Below are 14,365 nucleotides of genomic sequence, written 5' to 3' on the forward strand. Positions count from 1 at the left end.
ATTGTATGATACTGAAACTAATGGATGACTATTATGGCAACAGAATTCATTCCCAACGTTTTTGTCTTGCACTCAGTTGTAAAGCAGCATTAGAAACATTATTTATTTCATGAATGTTATTATTAATAATCAAAACAAAATGTTGCAACCCAAAGTTTTGTAATTTAATGACAGTTCTCCTCAGTAACTCGCTACCGATCAACTTCGCCCCCCCCTGTACATATGGCAAGGAGTGTGGCGTTAAACAACAAACAAACAAACAAATCCAACCCTGTGTTTATTGTGAGGCCACTGTGCTGCAGAGTCGTCGGATGACGAGCGCCCCATGGAGGAGATTATCCGCAACGCCGCCACCCAGGAGTCCCATGTCATCAAGAAGTCGCCGGTCAAGTCCCACGCAGCCACCTATCCCTTCACCAAGACGGGGCGCCGGCGGAAAGTCCGCTGCCGCCAGTGTAAGGGCTGTATGGCGGAGGATTGTGGCAAGTGTATCTATTGCCTGTAAGTAGACCTGACTTAGGAATTCTGTATGGCGGAGGATTGTGGCAAGTGTATCTATTGCCTGTAAGTAGACCTGACTTAGGAATTCTGTATGGTGGAGGATTGTGCCGAATCTATCAGTCACATACTGAACTGGTGCCCTTTGATATTTTGGGATTTTTTGAATTTATATTTTTAAAACAAATTTCTGGAAAAAAGTTGGACATAGACTCCATTGGGTCAGAATTCGAAAACCATTCAGTGTATTTGATCGAAACTTGAAAGATGTATCAGTCACATGCTGAAGTGGTGCCTTTTGCTATTTTGTAATTTTAAAAATTTTATTTTTGCTATTTTGGAATGTTTCAAAATTTCATTTTTCCGTGTATCCATGGACACAAGTTAGACTTTGCTGAAATGGAGGTAGGTGTTGTTTCTGGAGCAGCACTAAAAAACTGTTCAACAGTGTTGAATCAAACTTGGAACATGTATTATTCAGGGGTTGAAGTGGTGCCTTTTGCAGATGACTGGGCCACCCGTGCCCCCAGCGTGAATTTGGACGGCTGTGTAAATGAGACCTTTTCTTTACTGAGTACAACTTGAGTTTCAGGGTCTTGATTTTATTAAGACGAGATTTTTGGTTCTTATGCCTCTTTTTTTTCTGACACTGACATCGCTGTGACATCATGACATGTACTATTCTGACATCCCTTTCAGAGACAAGCCAAAGTTTGGTGGGCGGTCAGTGATGAAACAGGCCTGTGTGTAAGTAGCCCTCCCTCATTTCCTTCACGGCACTGTGCTGGTCAACATTTTTTAATTGTCTTTCAGATATTCAAACGTCAAAGATTATCACCATGATTGACTATTTGTGTAATGTTGTTGCCTTTTCACTGCAAGTATTTAGGGTCTCATAGCTTCTGGGTTAGAATTGGTCTTCAGCAACCCATACTTGTAAAAAGTGACTTACGAGATCGAGTGGTCAGGCTTGCTGACTTGGTTGATGCATGTCATCGTATGCAAATTGCGTGGATCGATGCTTATTATGTCAATCACTGGATTGTCTGGTCCAGACTCGATTATTTACAGACCACCGTCATGTAGCTGGTATATTGCTGAGTGTGGCGTTAATAAATGTATAAATAAGTGTGTAAATTAGTGTGTAAATTAACCTGTTCTGCGGTCATGCGTTGGTATCACCTGATTGTTGCTCCCACGGACAGCCATGTTGGATTATTAATTTCAGCGAAAGGAAATGCTCAAACCCAAAGTACGCAAAAGTTGCAACGACATTTGTGTTAAAAAACATCAAGTCACGTGATCGCGAGCCTGACGACGACTCCCACACGGACGGTGACGGCCGACACTCCTACTCCTCAAAGTCTTCCCACAATTCAACAGGAGGAAACAACGGTGGGCGTCGCCTCCCAATGGTGCAGGATGGCGACGGCCGATCGTCCAATAACTCCAACACCCCCCCAATGTCAAACGCCGCTCTCCATGATGGAAAGAAAGCGTCATTGTTGTCACAAGCGAGACGAATCGCCAGGGCCAAAGAAAAGGTAAAGTACATTGTGTTAGAGTGATATATCTAAATGCCACTTGTTAGGTTAATGGACCCGTGGAGATTCGGGGTATAATATGTCTTCAGCAACCCACGCTTAATGTAAAAAGCGACTCTGCTTGTTGTAAGAGGCGACCAGGGATCGGGTGGTTTCAATTATTTACAGACCGTCGTCATATAGCTGGAATATTGCTGAGTGCGGCATTAAACAACAAACAAACAACAAAAACAACAAACAGTGTCTATATTCACAATATAATTGGATGGAAGCGTTTGACACGTGGCTGACTTAGTCTACATGGAGGTTGTGTTTATTGCCAGGCAGTGACATCCCTGCAGACACCTGGTGTTTCGCTCAAACCGATCTCAACTGGTTCCAGACCCTGGATGACCCCTTCAGCAGATGCGCATCTTCTCATGGCCGACTTCAGGGTAGGCAGGCTGGCACCGCATCCTACATGTAGCTCAGTAACATGTAATACTCTGGCAGTTGATCAATCTCATTAAAGTCAGAGCTCAGTTCGCGCTACAGCTAAACAAAGATCTGAAGACATCACATTAAGGGTCACGTCAGAACGATCTTTCATCCGACCAATCAGTGTGTCGCTTACCAGGTTATGAAAGTGACAGTCAGAATGTGATTTCTAATCATTCAATCTCGAAAACTTTAACATGGGGTATTCGGAACGATAGTTACGGGTTTAACGACTGAATCCTTACAATCTAGACCATCCATTAGCCATTCCAGGCTCTCTTTTTTTTGTTCAGCTTTCAAATTTGTAATCGAGAATTTGTCAAAATATGTTTCGAAGCGTAGTCGCCAATTTGAAATTTGTGCCGTAAAGCACGAGAAAGCTGCCTTCTGATTGGTCATTCAATTGGTCGGTCAAAGTTTGCGCAAGGTCGGTCTGACGTGACCTGTAATGGGATGTCCTCAGATCTTTGTTTAGCGGTAGCAAGAACTAAGACGTGATTTTAATGAGTTTGGCATTTGATGTTTTTGTTGGATTTCCATCTTTTGGATCTTTGTGATCTATCTCCCCATCAGGGCACCCTCCTTGATTGGTTGGGGTCTTCTGATCCCCCAAGCCCACACTGTCTCTTTATTCCAGCCACTAGGGATTTACCTGGGTAAGGTTATTATTTTGGGGGTCCAGGGGGCTCAAAGCCTTTGGACCCTTGAAGATCCGGGGTAGAATAGGTCTTCAGCATCCATGCTTGCCGTAAAAGGCGACTCTGCTTGTTGTAAGAGGCGACTGACGGGATCGGGTGGTCAGGCTCGCCGACTTGGTTGATTCATGTCATCGTATCCAATATCGGTGGATCGATGCTTATGATGTCAATCATTGGATTGTCTGGTCCAGACTCGATTATTTACAGACCACGGTCATAATAGCTGGAATAGTGCTGTGTGTGGCGTTAAACAAACAAACAAACACTGATGGTCATTCATGTCAATCATTGGATTGTCTGGTCCAGACTCGATTATTTACTGACCACAGTCATAATAGCTTGAATAGTTCTGAGTGTGGCGTTAAACGAACAAACAAACAAACAAACACTGATGGTCATTCATGTAAATCATTGGATTGCCGGTCCAGACTCGATTATTTACAGACCACGGTCATAATAGCTGGAATATTGCTGAGTGGAGCGTAAAACAACAAACAAACAAACCTAGACACCACCAGACCCTTTGTCCCAGACTAAGACAGACCTGCATCTCCGAGACTCCAGTCAAGATGGGAAATGGCTGATTGTTTGTCATCATGGCCAGATGGTGTTTATTGTTGCTCATGCTTCACTGGATTCTTGTTTATTGTTCACAGAATTGCCTCCGTGGTATAGTGTCAGCCCGGAGAGCGGAAAGTCCGGGTTTCGATCCCCGGCCGCGTCATACCAAAAGACGTTAAAAGATGGTACTTGTTGTTACCCTGTCCGGTGCTCGGCTCTAAGGGGCTAAAACAAGGACTGGTCGGCTCAGCGTCAGTATACTGTGTCTGAGTGGGGTATCCATGTTAAACTGCGGCATGGTATCTCAGTGAGCTAGCACTATAAATCGGCATCAGTCCGGACTAGTACCAGCAAGCAGACACACACACACGTGCATGCACGTCGCTATATAAGTGCAATAATCTTGGACGCGACGTTAAACCCAATTTCACCTTAAACCCCATTTCACCTCACCTATTGTTCACAGGCCAATGTGACATAGTTTACGTTTTGCTGACTGTGATATGACATCTGTATTTCTTGTTGGGTTGCAGGAGAGCTGTCAGGTGGAGTTGGCATGGCAACAGGGGATGGCGCTGACCATGTTGGCGCCGGCCTGTGTCAGGACTGTCTGCTACCTGTGTGGCAGTGCAGGGAAACACGAGGTGAGGACCAGCCCGCCCCAAACCCTGGCCCAGGGGTAGTACAGCAATGATAACATATAGCAGAACCCTTCAAAATGGCTAATTTCTTCTAGTCCTTGTGATACCTTAACTATTGGGTAGTTTGGCAAGAACTAGTGCCAATTTCTAACGTTTTATCGTCTGTGTAAAACAGAACCTGGGCCCTCATTTCGGTATACGGGGCGGTCGGGTAGCCTAGTGGTTAAAGCGTTCTCTCGTCACGATGAAGACCCGGGTTCGATTCCCGACATGGGTACAATGTGTGAAGCCCATTTCTGGTGTCCCCTGCCGTAATATTGCTAGAATATTGCTTAAAAGAGCGTAAAACCAAACTCACTCACTCACTCATTTTGGTAAACCTGCCCTAACCCTGGACCCATTCCCGCGGTTCTCACGATCTCAAATTACCTGCCCTTGATTTTCATTAGCCAATCTGATTGGCTACGGTACTCAGTATGACTGACCAATCAGAATGCGAGTTACAAACCAGTCTCATCATTGGGTTGGCAATATCAACAACATGGCGGCCAGTCCCATTGGTTACGATAGAGTTTGCGAGAATTTAAACATTGAAAAACTGACTGACTTGCAAATGAAAGCTCTCAAAAATCTTTTTGATCAAATGTCTTCATGTCCTTAAAACTAGCAGTGTCAAGTACTCTCTTGCTCATGTCCTTTTCTCAACGTTTGATTGGTCGGTAAATTTTTTATGATTTTTCAAATTAAGGGCGGCGGGTAATTTGAAGTCGTGAGTACCATGGGAATGGATCCTGTGGTTAGTGAAGGTTTACTGAAATGTAATTGAGTGAGTGAGTTTGGTTTAACGTCGCTTTTAACAGTATTCCAGTTATATCACGGAGTGTCAGCTTAATGTGGGAGGAAAGCCCGAAGTGATGCAGGTCTCAGACGTTTACCACTTCAGTGAAACCCACGACCACGGGTATGGTGCTGACAAACCTAGAAACATAATCGGGGCGAACCAGGATTCGAACCCACAATCAAAGGTTTCTGGCAAGCTCAAGGGACACAACTCTGCACAGAGTAATGTAAGCCCTGGAGATGTAGATATAGATATATTTACAGACCATTGTCATATAGCTTGAATCTTGCTCTGTGTGGGGTTAAACAAGAAAGAAAGGAACAAACAAAACACGAACCAAATAGATTTCGAATGTAGTTGCAAATTTTTGTGTCTCGGACCTGTTTGTGAGATTCACAAAACTGGCATGTAAAGATTTTGCTTCCTGCCCTGTTACAGCTGATCTACTGCACGGCGTGCTGCGAACCATTCCACCTGTTCTGTCTGGACTACGAGGAGCGCCCGGAGGAGGAGAACATGGAAAACTGGTGCTGTCGGCGCTGTCAGTTCTGTAATGTGTGCGGCCACCAGAACCATCTCCTGCGATGTGACCGATGTCAGGTCAGTAGAAAGCTGGATAGATATGTCCCCAGTAGGTGAAGAATGTTGTTAGAACTGAAAGGTGTAACAAAGGTGCTGTTGAATTTGCTTGATCATCAGGAATGTCTGGTCAGCTATAACCACTGCCACTTTTGGCTTTCCAGTCACATTAAACCGCTAAGAATGAACCGAGGTACTGGCATCTACATAAATTTCATTCTCCAGACTCGGTTAACTCACCTTTTTAATCACCTGTTTACTTGCTGTTCACACAGCTGTTTATTCTCCTGATTGCTTACCTGTATTCACCTGTTAATTAATCATCTGTTCGTTCAAGTGTTTATTCACCTGATTGCTTACTTGTCAATTACTCACCTGTTCATTCACCTGCTTATTCACCTGGTTGCTTACCTGTTAATCACTCACCTGTTCACATGCGTGTTAATTCACCTTATTGCTTACCTGTTAATTGATCATCTGTTCGTTCAAGTGTTTATTCACCTGATTGCTTATATGTTAATCACTCACCTGTACATTCACCTGATTGCTTACCTGTCAATCACTCACCTGTACATTCACCTGATTGTTTACCTGTAATCACTCACCTGTTTTTCACCATATTGTTTACCTGTAATGACTCACCTGTTTATTCACCTGATTGTTACCTGTAATCACTCACCTGATTGTTTACCTGTATCACTCACCTGTTTTTTCACCTGATTGTTTACCTGTAATCACTCACCAGTACATTCACCTGTTTATTCACCTGATTGCTTACCTGTTAATCACTCACCTGTTTATTCACCTGATTGTTTACCAGCTAATCACTCCCCTGTTTATTCACCTGTAATCACTCACCTGTACATTCACCTGTTTATTCACCTGAAGGTTACCTGTAATCACTCTCCTGCACATTCACCTGATTGTTTACCTGTAATCACTCACCTGTACATTCACCTGTTTTTTTCACCTGATTGTTTACCTGTCATCAGTCACCTGTACATTCACCTGCTTTTTCACCTGATTGTTTACCTGTAATCACTCACCTGTACATTCCCCTTTTTTTCACCTGATTGTTTACCTGTAGTCACTCACCTGTACATTCACTTGTTTTTTTACCTGATTGTTTACCTGTAATCACTCACCTGTACATTTACCTGTAATTACTCACCTTGTTGTTTACCTGTAGTCACTCACCTGTACATTCACTTGTTTTTTTACCTGATTGTATACCTGTAGTCACTCACCTGTACATTCACCTGTTTTTTCACCTGATTGTTTACCTGTAATCACTCACCTGTGCATTCACCTGTTTTTTCACCTGATTGTTTACCTGTAATCACTCACCTGTGCATTCACCTGTTTTTTCACCTGATTGTTTACCTGTAATCACTCACCTGTACATTCACCTGCTCACTCTTGCAGTCCACGTATCATCCCGAATGTCTTGGTCCGAGCTACCCAACGCGGCCGTCCAAGAAGAACATCTGGGTGTGTACAAAGTGCGTGCGGTGCAAGAGCTGTGGCGCCACCACCCCCGGCACCGGGACCAACGCCACCTGGACCTACGATTTCTCCCTCTGCTACGAGTGCGGCAAACTCATGGACAAGGGTAAGTCTCATGACACATTGTACCTATAGTCTGGAAGGTAATTTAAGGTACCGAGTTTACTACAATATCTAAAAAAACTATCGGACCTACTCCAGTCAAAGTTGGTATGAGATTATTAAACAGTCATACATAACTGGATATTACATTTAAAGACAATCGGTGCATGAATAAAAAATCTGTCTATTTAGCTATCACTATATTTCATCAACAACCAGACCTGTTCGTCACGGGTGGAACGAGCATTCATTGAAACAGCCATCTGCATAATGCTACCCCTGCGTCACAGGGCCATATGACACAGTTGAACCAATCAACTCAACTCAATAGGGTGCACAGGAGTCACGCACGTTGAGACGCCAAACGCTAACACCGTATTCATGAGTGCATGATTCCCGTGCACCCTTTTGAGTTGAGTTGATTTGTTCAACTGTGTCATATGGCAGTTAGGGGGCGGTCAGTTAGCCTAGTGGTTAAAGCGTTCGCTCGTCACGCCGAAGACCCAGGTTTGATTCCCGACATGGGTACAATGTGTGAAGCCCATTTCTGGTATCCCCCGCCGTGATATTGCTGGAATATTGCTAAAAGTGGCGTAAAACCAAACTCACTCACTTGTTCACTCACTCACTCACACACTTGTTCACTCACTCACTCACTTGTTCACTCACTCACTCACTCACTCACTCACTCACTCACTCACTCACTCACTCACTCACTCACATGGTGAGTTATAGAGTGTTTACTGCCTAGCACAAGATGGATCTCATTGTCACAAACATTCTTCACTGAAATTAAGTCGTTGTTCACTGTGCACGAGTAATGACAAATTTCAAAAGCTGGATGTTTGGTTCATGATTTTATGAAACACCAGAAACACACACCTCGGTTAAAGAAATTTATTTTCGTTTTAGTAAATTTTTGAATGTGTGACACTTCTTCAAATTATTATGTGTGGTTGACACGCCACTGATTACCATTATGTCCCCTGTTACCATGGTTACAGGGAACTTCTGCCCGATCTGTCACAAGTGCTACTCGGATGACGACTGGGAGTCGAAGATGATCCAGTGTGTCAAGTGTGAGAGCTGGGTGCATGCTCGGTGTGAGCAGTTGTCAGGTGAGTAGTACCTCAGCGAAATGACAGTCATTGAAGTCTTTTGAGCTCACGCAAGTCCTCTAGCCCCAAACTATTAACTTGTGCTGAGGACCAATAAAAATCCCAAGATGGTAGTTTTGAGCCAGTTCTCAATGCTTCAGTTTTTTCTGCAAATTGGAAGGGGGCACGGGTGTCCCAGTCGTCTAAGGCGCCGCGATTCGCTGTGCAGAGTTGCGTCCCTTGGGCAAGCCAGAAACCTATGATTGTGGGTTCGAATCCCGGTTTGCCCTGATTATGTTTCTAGGTTTGTCAGCACCATACCCGCGCTCGTGAGTTTCACCGAAGTGGTAAATGTCTGAAACCTGCATCACTTCGGGCTTTCCTCCCACATTAAGCTGACACGCCGCGATATAACTGGAATACTGTTAAAAGCGGCGTTAAACCCAACTCACTCACTACAAATTGGAACTGAATAAAACTAACAGAACATGTAAATGTAGTTAATATGTTCGTCCTGTTCAAGCAGGATTAGCTTCACACTCTGAGGACGAGTGAACTATGTCTACACTCGTCTTCTGTACTTGTCTTTAAATAAATGAATTTCTATGATGTCTTTGAAGGGTATTTAGAAGTGATACACATGAGGAGGAGAATTTGTGGATGTCAACTTCTTTATTATGAGGAAAACAATGTTTCAAAGTATATGCTTACTCCTTCATTCACCTGATGGGGCCCGTGAAGATCCGGGGTAGAATAGGTCTTCAGCAACCCATGCTTGCCGTAAAAGGCGACTATGCTTGTCGTAAAAGTCGCCTAACGGGACCGGGTGGTCAGGCTCGGTGACTTGGTTGATGCATGTCATCGATCCATATTGCATAGATCTTGTCAAGCACTGGATTGTCTGGTCCAGACTCGATTTCTAACAGACCGCCGTCATGTGGCTGGAATATTGCTGAGTGCGGCGTTAAACAACAAACAAACAAACAAACAAACAAACATTCACCTGATGAAGGAGTAAGTATTCTCTAAAACATTGTGTTCCTCATAATAAAGAAGTTGACATCCACAAATTCTCTTCCTTATGCCTGTATGATGTTGGCAGAATCATTTTGATATTTTGAACCAAATTCCCCAAATACAATAAAAGGGAAATATGTAGCTCTTAAATTATTATTGACATATTTTCCATGACTGCAGTGGTTAAAAGTGTTTGCTCGTCGTGCCAAAGGCCTGGGTTCGATTCCCCACATGGGTACAATGTGTGAAGCCCATTTCTGGTGTCCTGGCGTGATATTGCTGGAATATTGCTAAAAGCGGCGTAAAACCAAACTCCAGACACCAGAAATGGGCTTCACACATTGTACCCATGTCGGGAATCGAACCCAGGTCTTTGGTGTGACGAGCAAACGTTTTAACCACTAGGCTACCCGACCGCCCCAAAACCAAACTGACTCAATGTTTCCAGATGAGATGTACCAGCTGTTGTCGTGCCTGCCGGAGGATGTGCACTACACGTGCCGGATCTGTGAGAAGCAGCGCCCCGCCCCCTGGGAGCGGCTCCTGAGGGCGGAGTTCGTGGCCAGCCTCAAGACCGTCCTGTTGAACCTGCTCAGCATGAAGTGTGCCCAGCATTTGCTCAAGCGTGACGAGAAGGTGAGTCCCCCCTGCCGTGTATCGGCGGATCATACGTTTTCGGATGGCTATGGTTATCACGATTACTCGCGCTATAACAAGGGGTGTGGCGTCACACAGACATTGTAAATACTCAGATGATGACTGGGTGACTATGCTTGTCGTAAAAGGCGACTAACGGGATTGATGCTCATGATATTAATCACTGGATTGTCTGGTCCACACTCGATTATTTACAGACCGCCGTCATATAGCTGGATTATTGCTGAGTGTAGCATAAAACAACAAACAAAAAAACCAAAACATTGATGACAAGGTAATTGATATTGATGGGAATCGAACCGAGGTCAGATGCCTTATCCACACAGCTAGCTGACAAGGTAAGGATGTCATCTTTGGGATGACTCGGCCCTGCTACACTCACAAGGTAAGGATGTCATCTGTGGGATGACTCTACGCCCTGCTACACTGACAAGGTAAGGATGTCATCTGTGGGATGACTCTACGCCCTGCTACACTGACAAGGTAAGGATGTCATCTTTGGGATGACTCGGCCCTGCTACACTGACAAGGTAAGGATGTCATCTGTGGGATGACTCTACGCCCTGCTACACTGACAAGGTAAGGATGTCATCTGTGGGATGACTCTACGCCCTGCTACACTGACAAGGTAAGGATGTCATCTGTGGGATGACTCTACGCCCTGCTACACTGACAAGGTAAGGATGTCATCTGTGGGATGACTCTACGCCCTGCTACACTGACAAGGTAAGGATGTCATCTGTGGGATGACTCCACGCCCTGCTACACTGACAAGGTAAGGATGTCAGCTGTGGGATGACTCCACACCCTGCTACACTGACAAGGTAAGGATGTCATCTGTGGGATGACTCTATGCCCTGCTACACTGACAAGGTAAGGATGTCAGCTGTGGGATGACACCACGCCCTGTTACACTGACAAGCTAAGGATGTCATCTGTGGGATGACTCCACGCCCTGCTACACTGACAAGGTAAGGATGTCTTACAAGGGTAAAACATTAATCACCATCAAACATGATTTCCATCCATTCATTTCCTTCTTATTTTCCAGAAGGAGAGAAGGTCTGCTGAAAAAAGAAAGTCTAGTCCAAAGGGCAAGGGCTCTCCTGCAAAGTGTGTAACTCCTGTTGCCATGGTGACACAATCCTCCACATCCGAAGTGCTATCCTCCCCACAAAACTTACCCGTGGCATCCTCCCCCCAGTCAGACTCAGCGATACAGGCACCAGGCACAATTCCTGCTCAAACAGACTCTGTTGCCATGGGAACTGATATTAGCGCCGTGCCTGGGAGTGTGTCCGAAAACCCTGTGAACACAATCTGTGATAGTGCTGTGAATTGTGAAAAAGACACAGAAGAGAAAATCTCCATGGAAACGGAGAGGAATATTTTCAAAATAATTGACGAGTGTTTACTGAGTGACAAAGAGACTCCAGCGTTGTGTTGTGATGCCACAAAGATAGACAGCCAGGGAACAAGCGACTCCCTGAAACCTGTCGCCAGGGATACAGTTTCCATGGAGACGGATAGTTGTGAAAAGAGTGATTTAAGGAAGGAGGATGTTGTCGATGGAAAATTCGAAAAACTAAGTTCCGAATTGCCGGCAAGCGACATGATAGGCACGGAGGACGACCAGGAATTGTTGTCGTACTTGAAAAGTTACGGCGAAAGTCCCGAGAGAGACACGGGTTCAAAGAACGACCACAGTTCTCAGGATCAGCACCAATCATCCCTCATTCTTCCATCTGTCTCGGGTTCCGTGCTCGACAAGACGGACAGTGTCGCCGAAGCAGAAGGCAACATATCAGGGGAGACAACTCTCTCTGCCAGCACGCCCCCAATGTTCGTGGATACCTCCGACTCCAGCATGTCGATGGTGGTGCAGGTCGACTCGGTGGAGAAGCTTGCCGATCCGCTAAAGTCGTCTGACTTGGAGTCCCTTGCCAGCATGCAAACAGTGAACAATCAGACGCCCACTAAGTCTGGGTCCGGGAGTGTCACGGTGATGACGCCGGACTCGTCTGCGGGGAAAAAGAAATACTGTGACAGCAGAGATTTCCCGACGGACTTCGAAGCCGTGCGCGACAAGTTAGAGACCAATGTCTACGAGAGTGTGGTGGGTTGGCAGTAGGACATCTGAAAAAAATATTCTACGATGGGATAAATTCTTTTTTAATATAATCCCCCATTGTCTATTCTACTTACAATATTGGGAATCTCACCCTCGTGTCTTTTGATGTCAAATATATCAACACAAGTTGATAAAAGTGGAATAACTCTTAGGCTTGCCGAGGGTTTTTTCCAATTTTGTCAACGAGTGTTGATATATTTTATATGAAAAGACACGAGGGTGAGATTTTATTTATCATCCAACATCATTCTTCCAACTTTTTCAGTTTGTAGACAGTAATTAGCAGTGTCTTAAAGGGGAAGTGTACACGCAAAAATCACTTTCTTTCTTTTTCTAAACAAAACGCAATTTTAGAATTAATTAGTATCTGTGTTTGAAAATATACACTAATTTTTTTTCACAGTGAAAGTAGGAAGCTCACAATAGTGTTAAAATGATATGCCGTTATGAGGCCTTCGTTTGACGAGCGAAATAGGCCTGAGTTATCCCCCTTAGATTATGACGTAATTGGTGCCAATTCAACTGGGTCCCTGTCTATTCTCAACGCAAAAGATATCAAGGACCAGTTTGCGGTCAAACAACATGGTCTACGACACACTCTGGCGCAGTAGTGACTCAGCATAACACAATTCTGGCTGGCATCTGAGACGCTAGAATCACAAAACTGTACCTACACCACGTGAAGCGGCTCTAACAAAGCATGATGACGTCATAATGTTTATCAATTGGCACCAATGACGTCATATTGCAAGGGGCATAAGCCATGGTGTTTTTGTTATGGAAATAGAACACTTGGTAAATGTGAAAAATATAAATCGTTTTAATGCAAAAAATATGTTAATTAAATATGATGTTTTTATATTTTTGTCTATGACACTTCTATGTTAAAACTTTTAATGTGGAAAAAGTACAAGAAAAATTGGTTCATTTCCGTGTGAACTTGCCCTTTAAGTGTAAAAAGTACTGCTAACAGCTTCAGTAGCAGAGCCATTAGTGATGTCATTAGATTGTGACGTCATGGTAACCAATGACATCACAATGGTCTGGAAAGCATTGCGATGCAGTTTCATTGCAGCGATATCTACAATGTAGATATCGCTTGATCTCACCAAAGTGATATCTCCTGTGGGAGCCAGTTTTGGATGATTGTACATGTTGTATCCCATGTTGTATCATGATGTCATTCATTGGATTGTCGGTTCCAGACTCAATTATTTAAGAGACCCGTGAAGATCCGGGTTAGAGTAGGTCTTCAGCAACCCATGCTTGCCATAAAAGGCGACTATGCTTGTCGTAAAAGGCGACTAACGGGATCGGGTGGTCAGGCTTGCTGACTTGGTTGATGCATGTCATCGTATCCCACTTGCGTGGATCAATGCTCATGATGTTAATCACTGGATTGTCTGGTCCAGACTCGATTATTTAAGAACACTGTCATATAGCTGGAATATTGCTGAGTGCAGCGTAAATCATTTCAATGTTTTTGGTCATATTCTTAGCGCCTGCATGTGTTTAGGGTCAGTTACCATGGTAACCATATTGCAGGAGGAGTTCAGTGAGGACATGGTGCACATCATCCAGACGGCGCTCAGCAACCCCGAGGAGCAGACGCACACCCGCAGGAAGGTCAACAACTCGGTCAGATCCGTCTTTGTCAAGGTCAGTGGTAGCCTGTGTGCGACGTAAGTTTATCATGCCGTATTTTCTTGAGTATTGTGCTCACTTTTTAAAAAAAACAACACGGCTGTGTAGAAGGCTGAGCGCATTATACACACCATAATGAGTTTTGATGGTTTTTTTCCCCCAACACGAAGACATTACCGTGAGCATGTAACACCGGAAATACTATGTTGACAAATCCGTACTGAAGTATGCAAATTAATCATGTAATTACATTGTGTGGTTATAAAAAGTGTTCATTGTATTTCTGGACTAATGTTTGTAACTTCTTTCATTAATTTTATTCAAAAATCCTTTTAATCTTGTTTTTATTAATTTTGGCGAAATCATGTGTGA

The 14,365-nt window shown here is 44.2% G+C and overlaps 1 protein-coding gene across 3 annotated transcripts in view; it reads left to right on the top strand.

The window, feature by feature from the left end:
- Nucleotides 1–14,365, top strand: part of LOC124148370 — a 59,166-nt gene that overhangs the window by 14,641 nt on the left and 30,160 nt on the right. For 2 of the 3 annotated variants that reach the window (XM_048398081.1, XM_048398082.1), the window contains exons 1-11: nucleotides 418–564; nucleotides 1,198–1,245; nucleotides 1,727–2,042; nucleotides 2,366–2,476; nucleotides 4,312–4,422; nucleotides 5,699–5,860; nucleotides 7,265–7,451; nucleotides 8,452–8,565; nucleotides 10,010–10,197; nucleotides 11,270–12,334; nucleotides 13,895–14,008. In XM_048398081.1, the coding sequence (XP_048254038.1) occupies nucleotides 530–564; nucleotides 1,198–1,245; nucleotides 1,727–2,042; nucleotides 2,366–2,476; nucleotides 4,312–4,422; nucleotides 5,699–5,860; nucleotides 7,265–7,451; nucleotides 8,452–8,565; nucleotides 10,010–10,197; nucleotides 11,270–12,334; nucleotides 13,895–14,008 (2,451 nt within the window). In that variant the 5' untranslated portion in view covers nucleotides 418–529. Of the gene's footprint in view, nucleotides 1–302; nucleotides 565–1,197; nucleotides 1,246–1,726; nucleotides 2,043–2,365; nucleotides 2,477–4,311; nucleotides 4,423–5,698; nucleotides 5,861–7,264; nucleotides 7,452–8,451; nucleotides 8,566–10,009; nucleotides 10,198–11,269; nucleotides 12,335–13,894; nucleotides 14,009–14,365 lie in introns of those variants that run through there. The other variant, XM_046519431.2, reaches the window with a different exon arrangement.

Source organism: Haliotis rufescens, unplaced genomic scaffold, assembly GCF_023055435.1.
Source record: "Haliotis rufescens isolate VD_foot unplaced genomic scaffold, xgHalRufe1.0.p SCAF_18, whole genome shotgun sequence".
Lineage (NCBI taxonomy): Eukaryota > Metazoa > Mollusca > Gastropoda > Lepetellida > Haliotidae > Haliotis > Haliotis rufescens.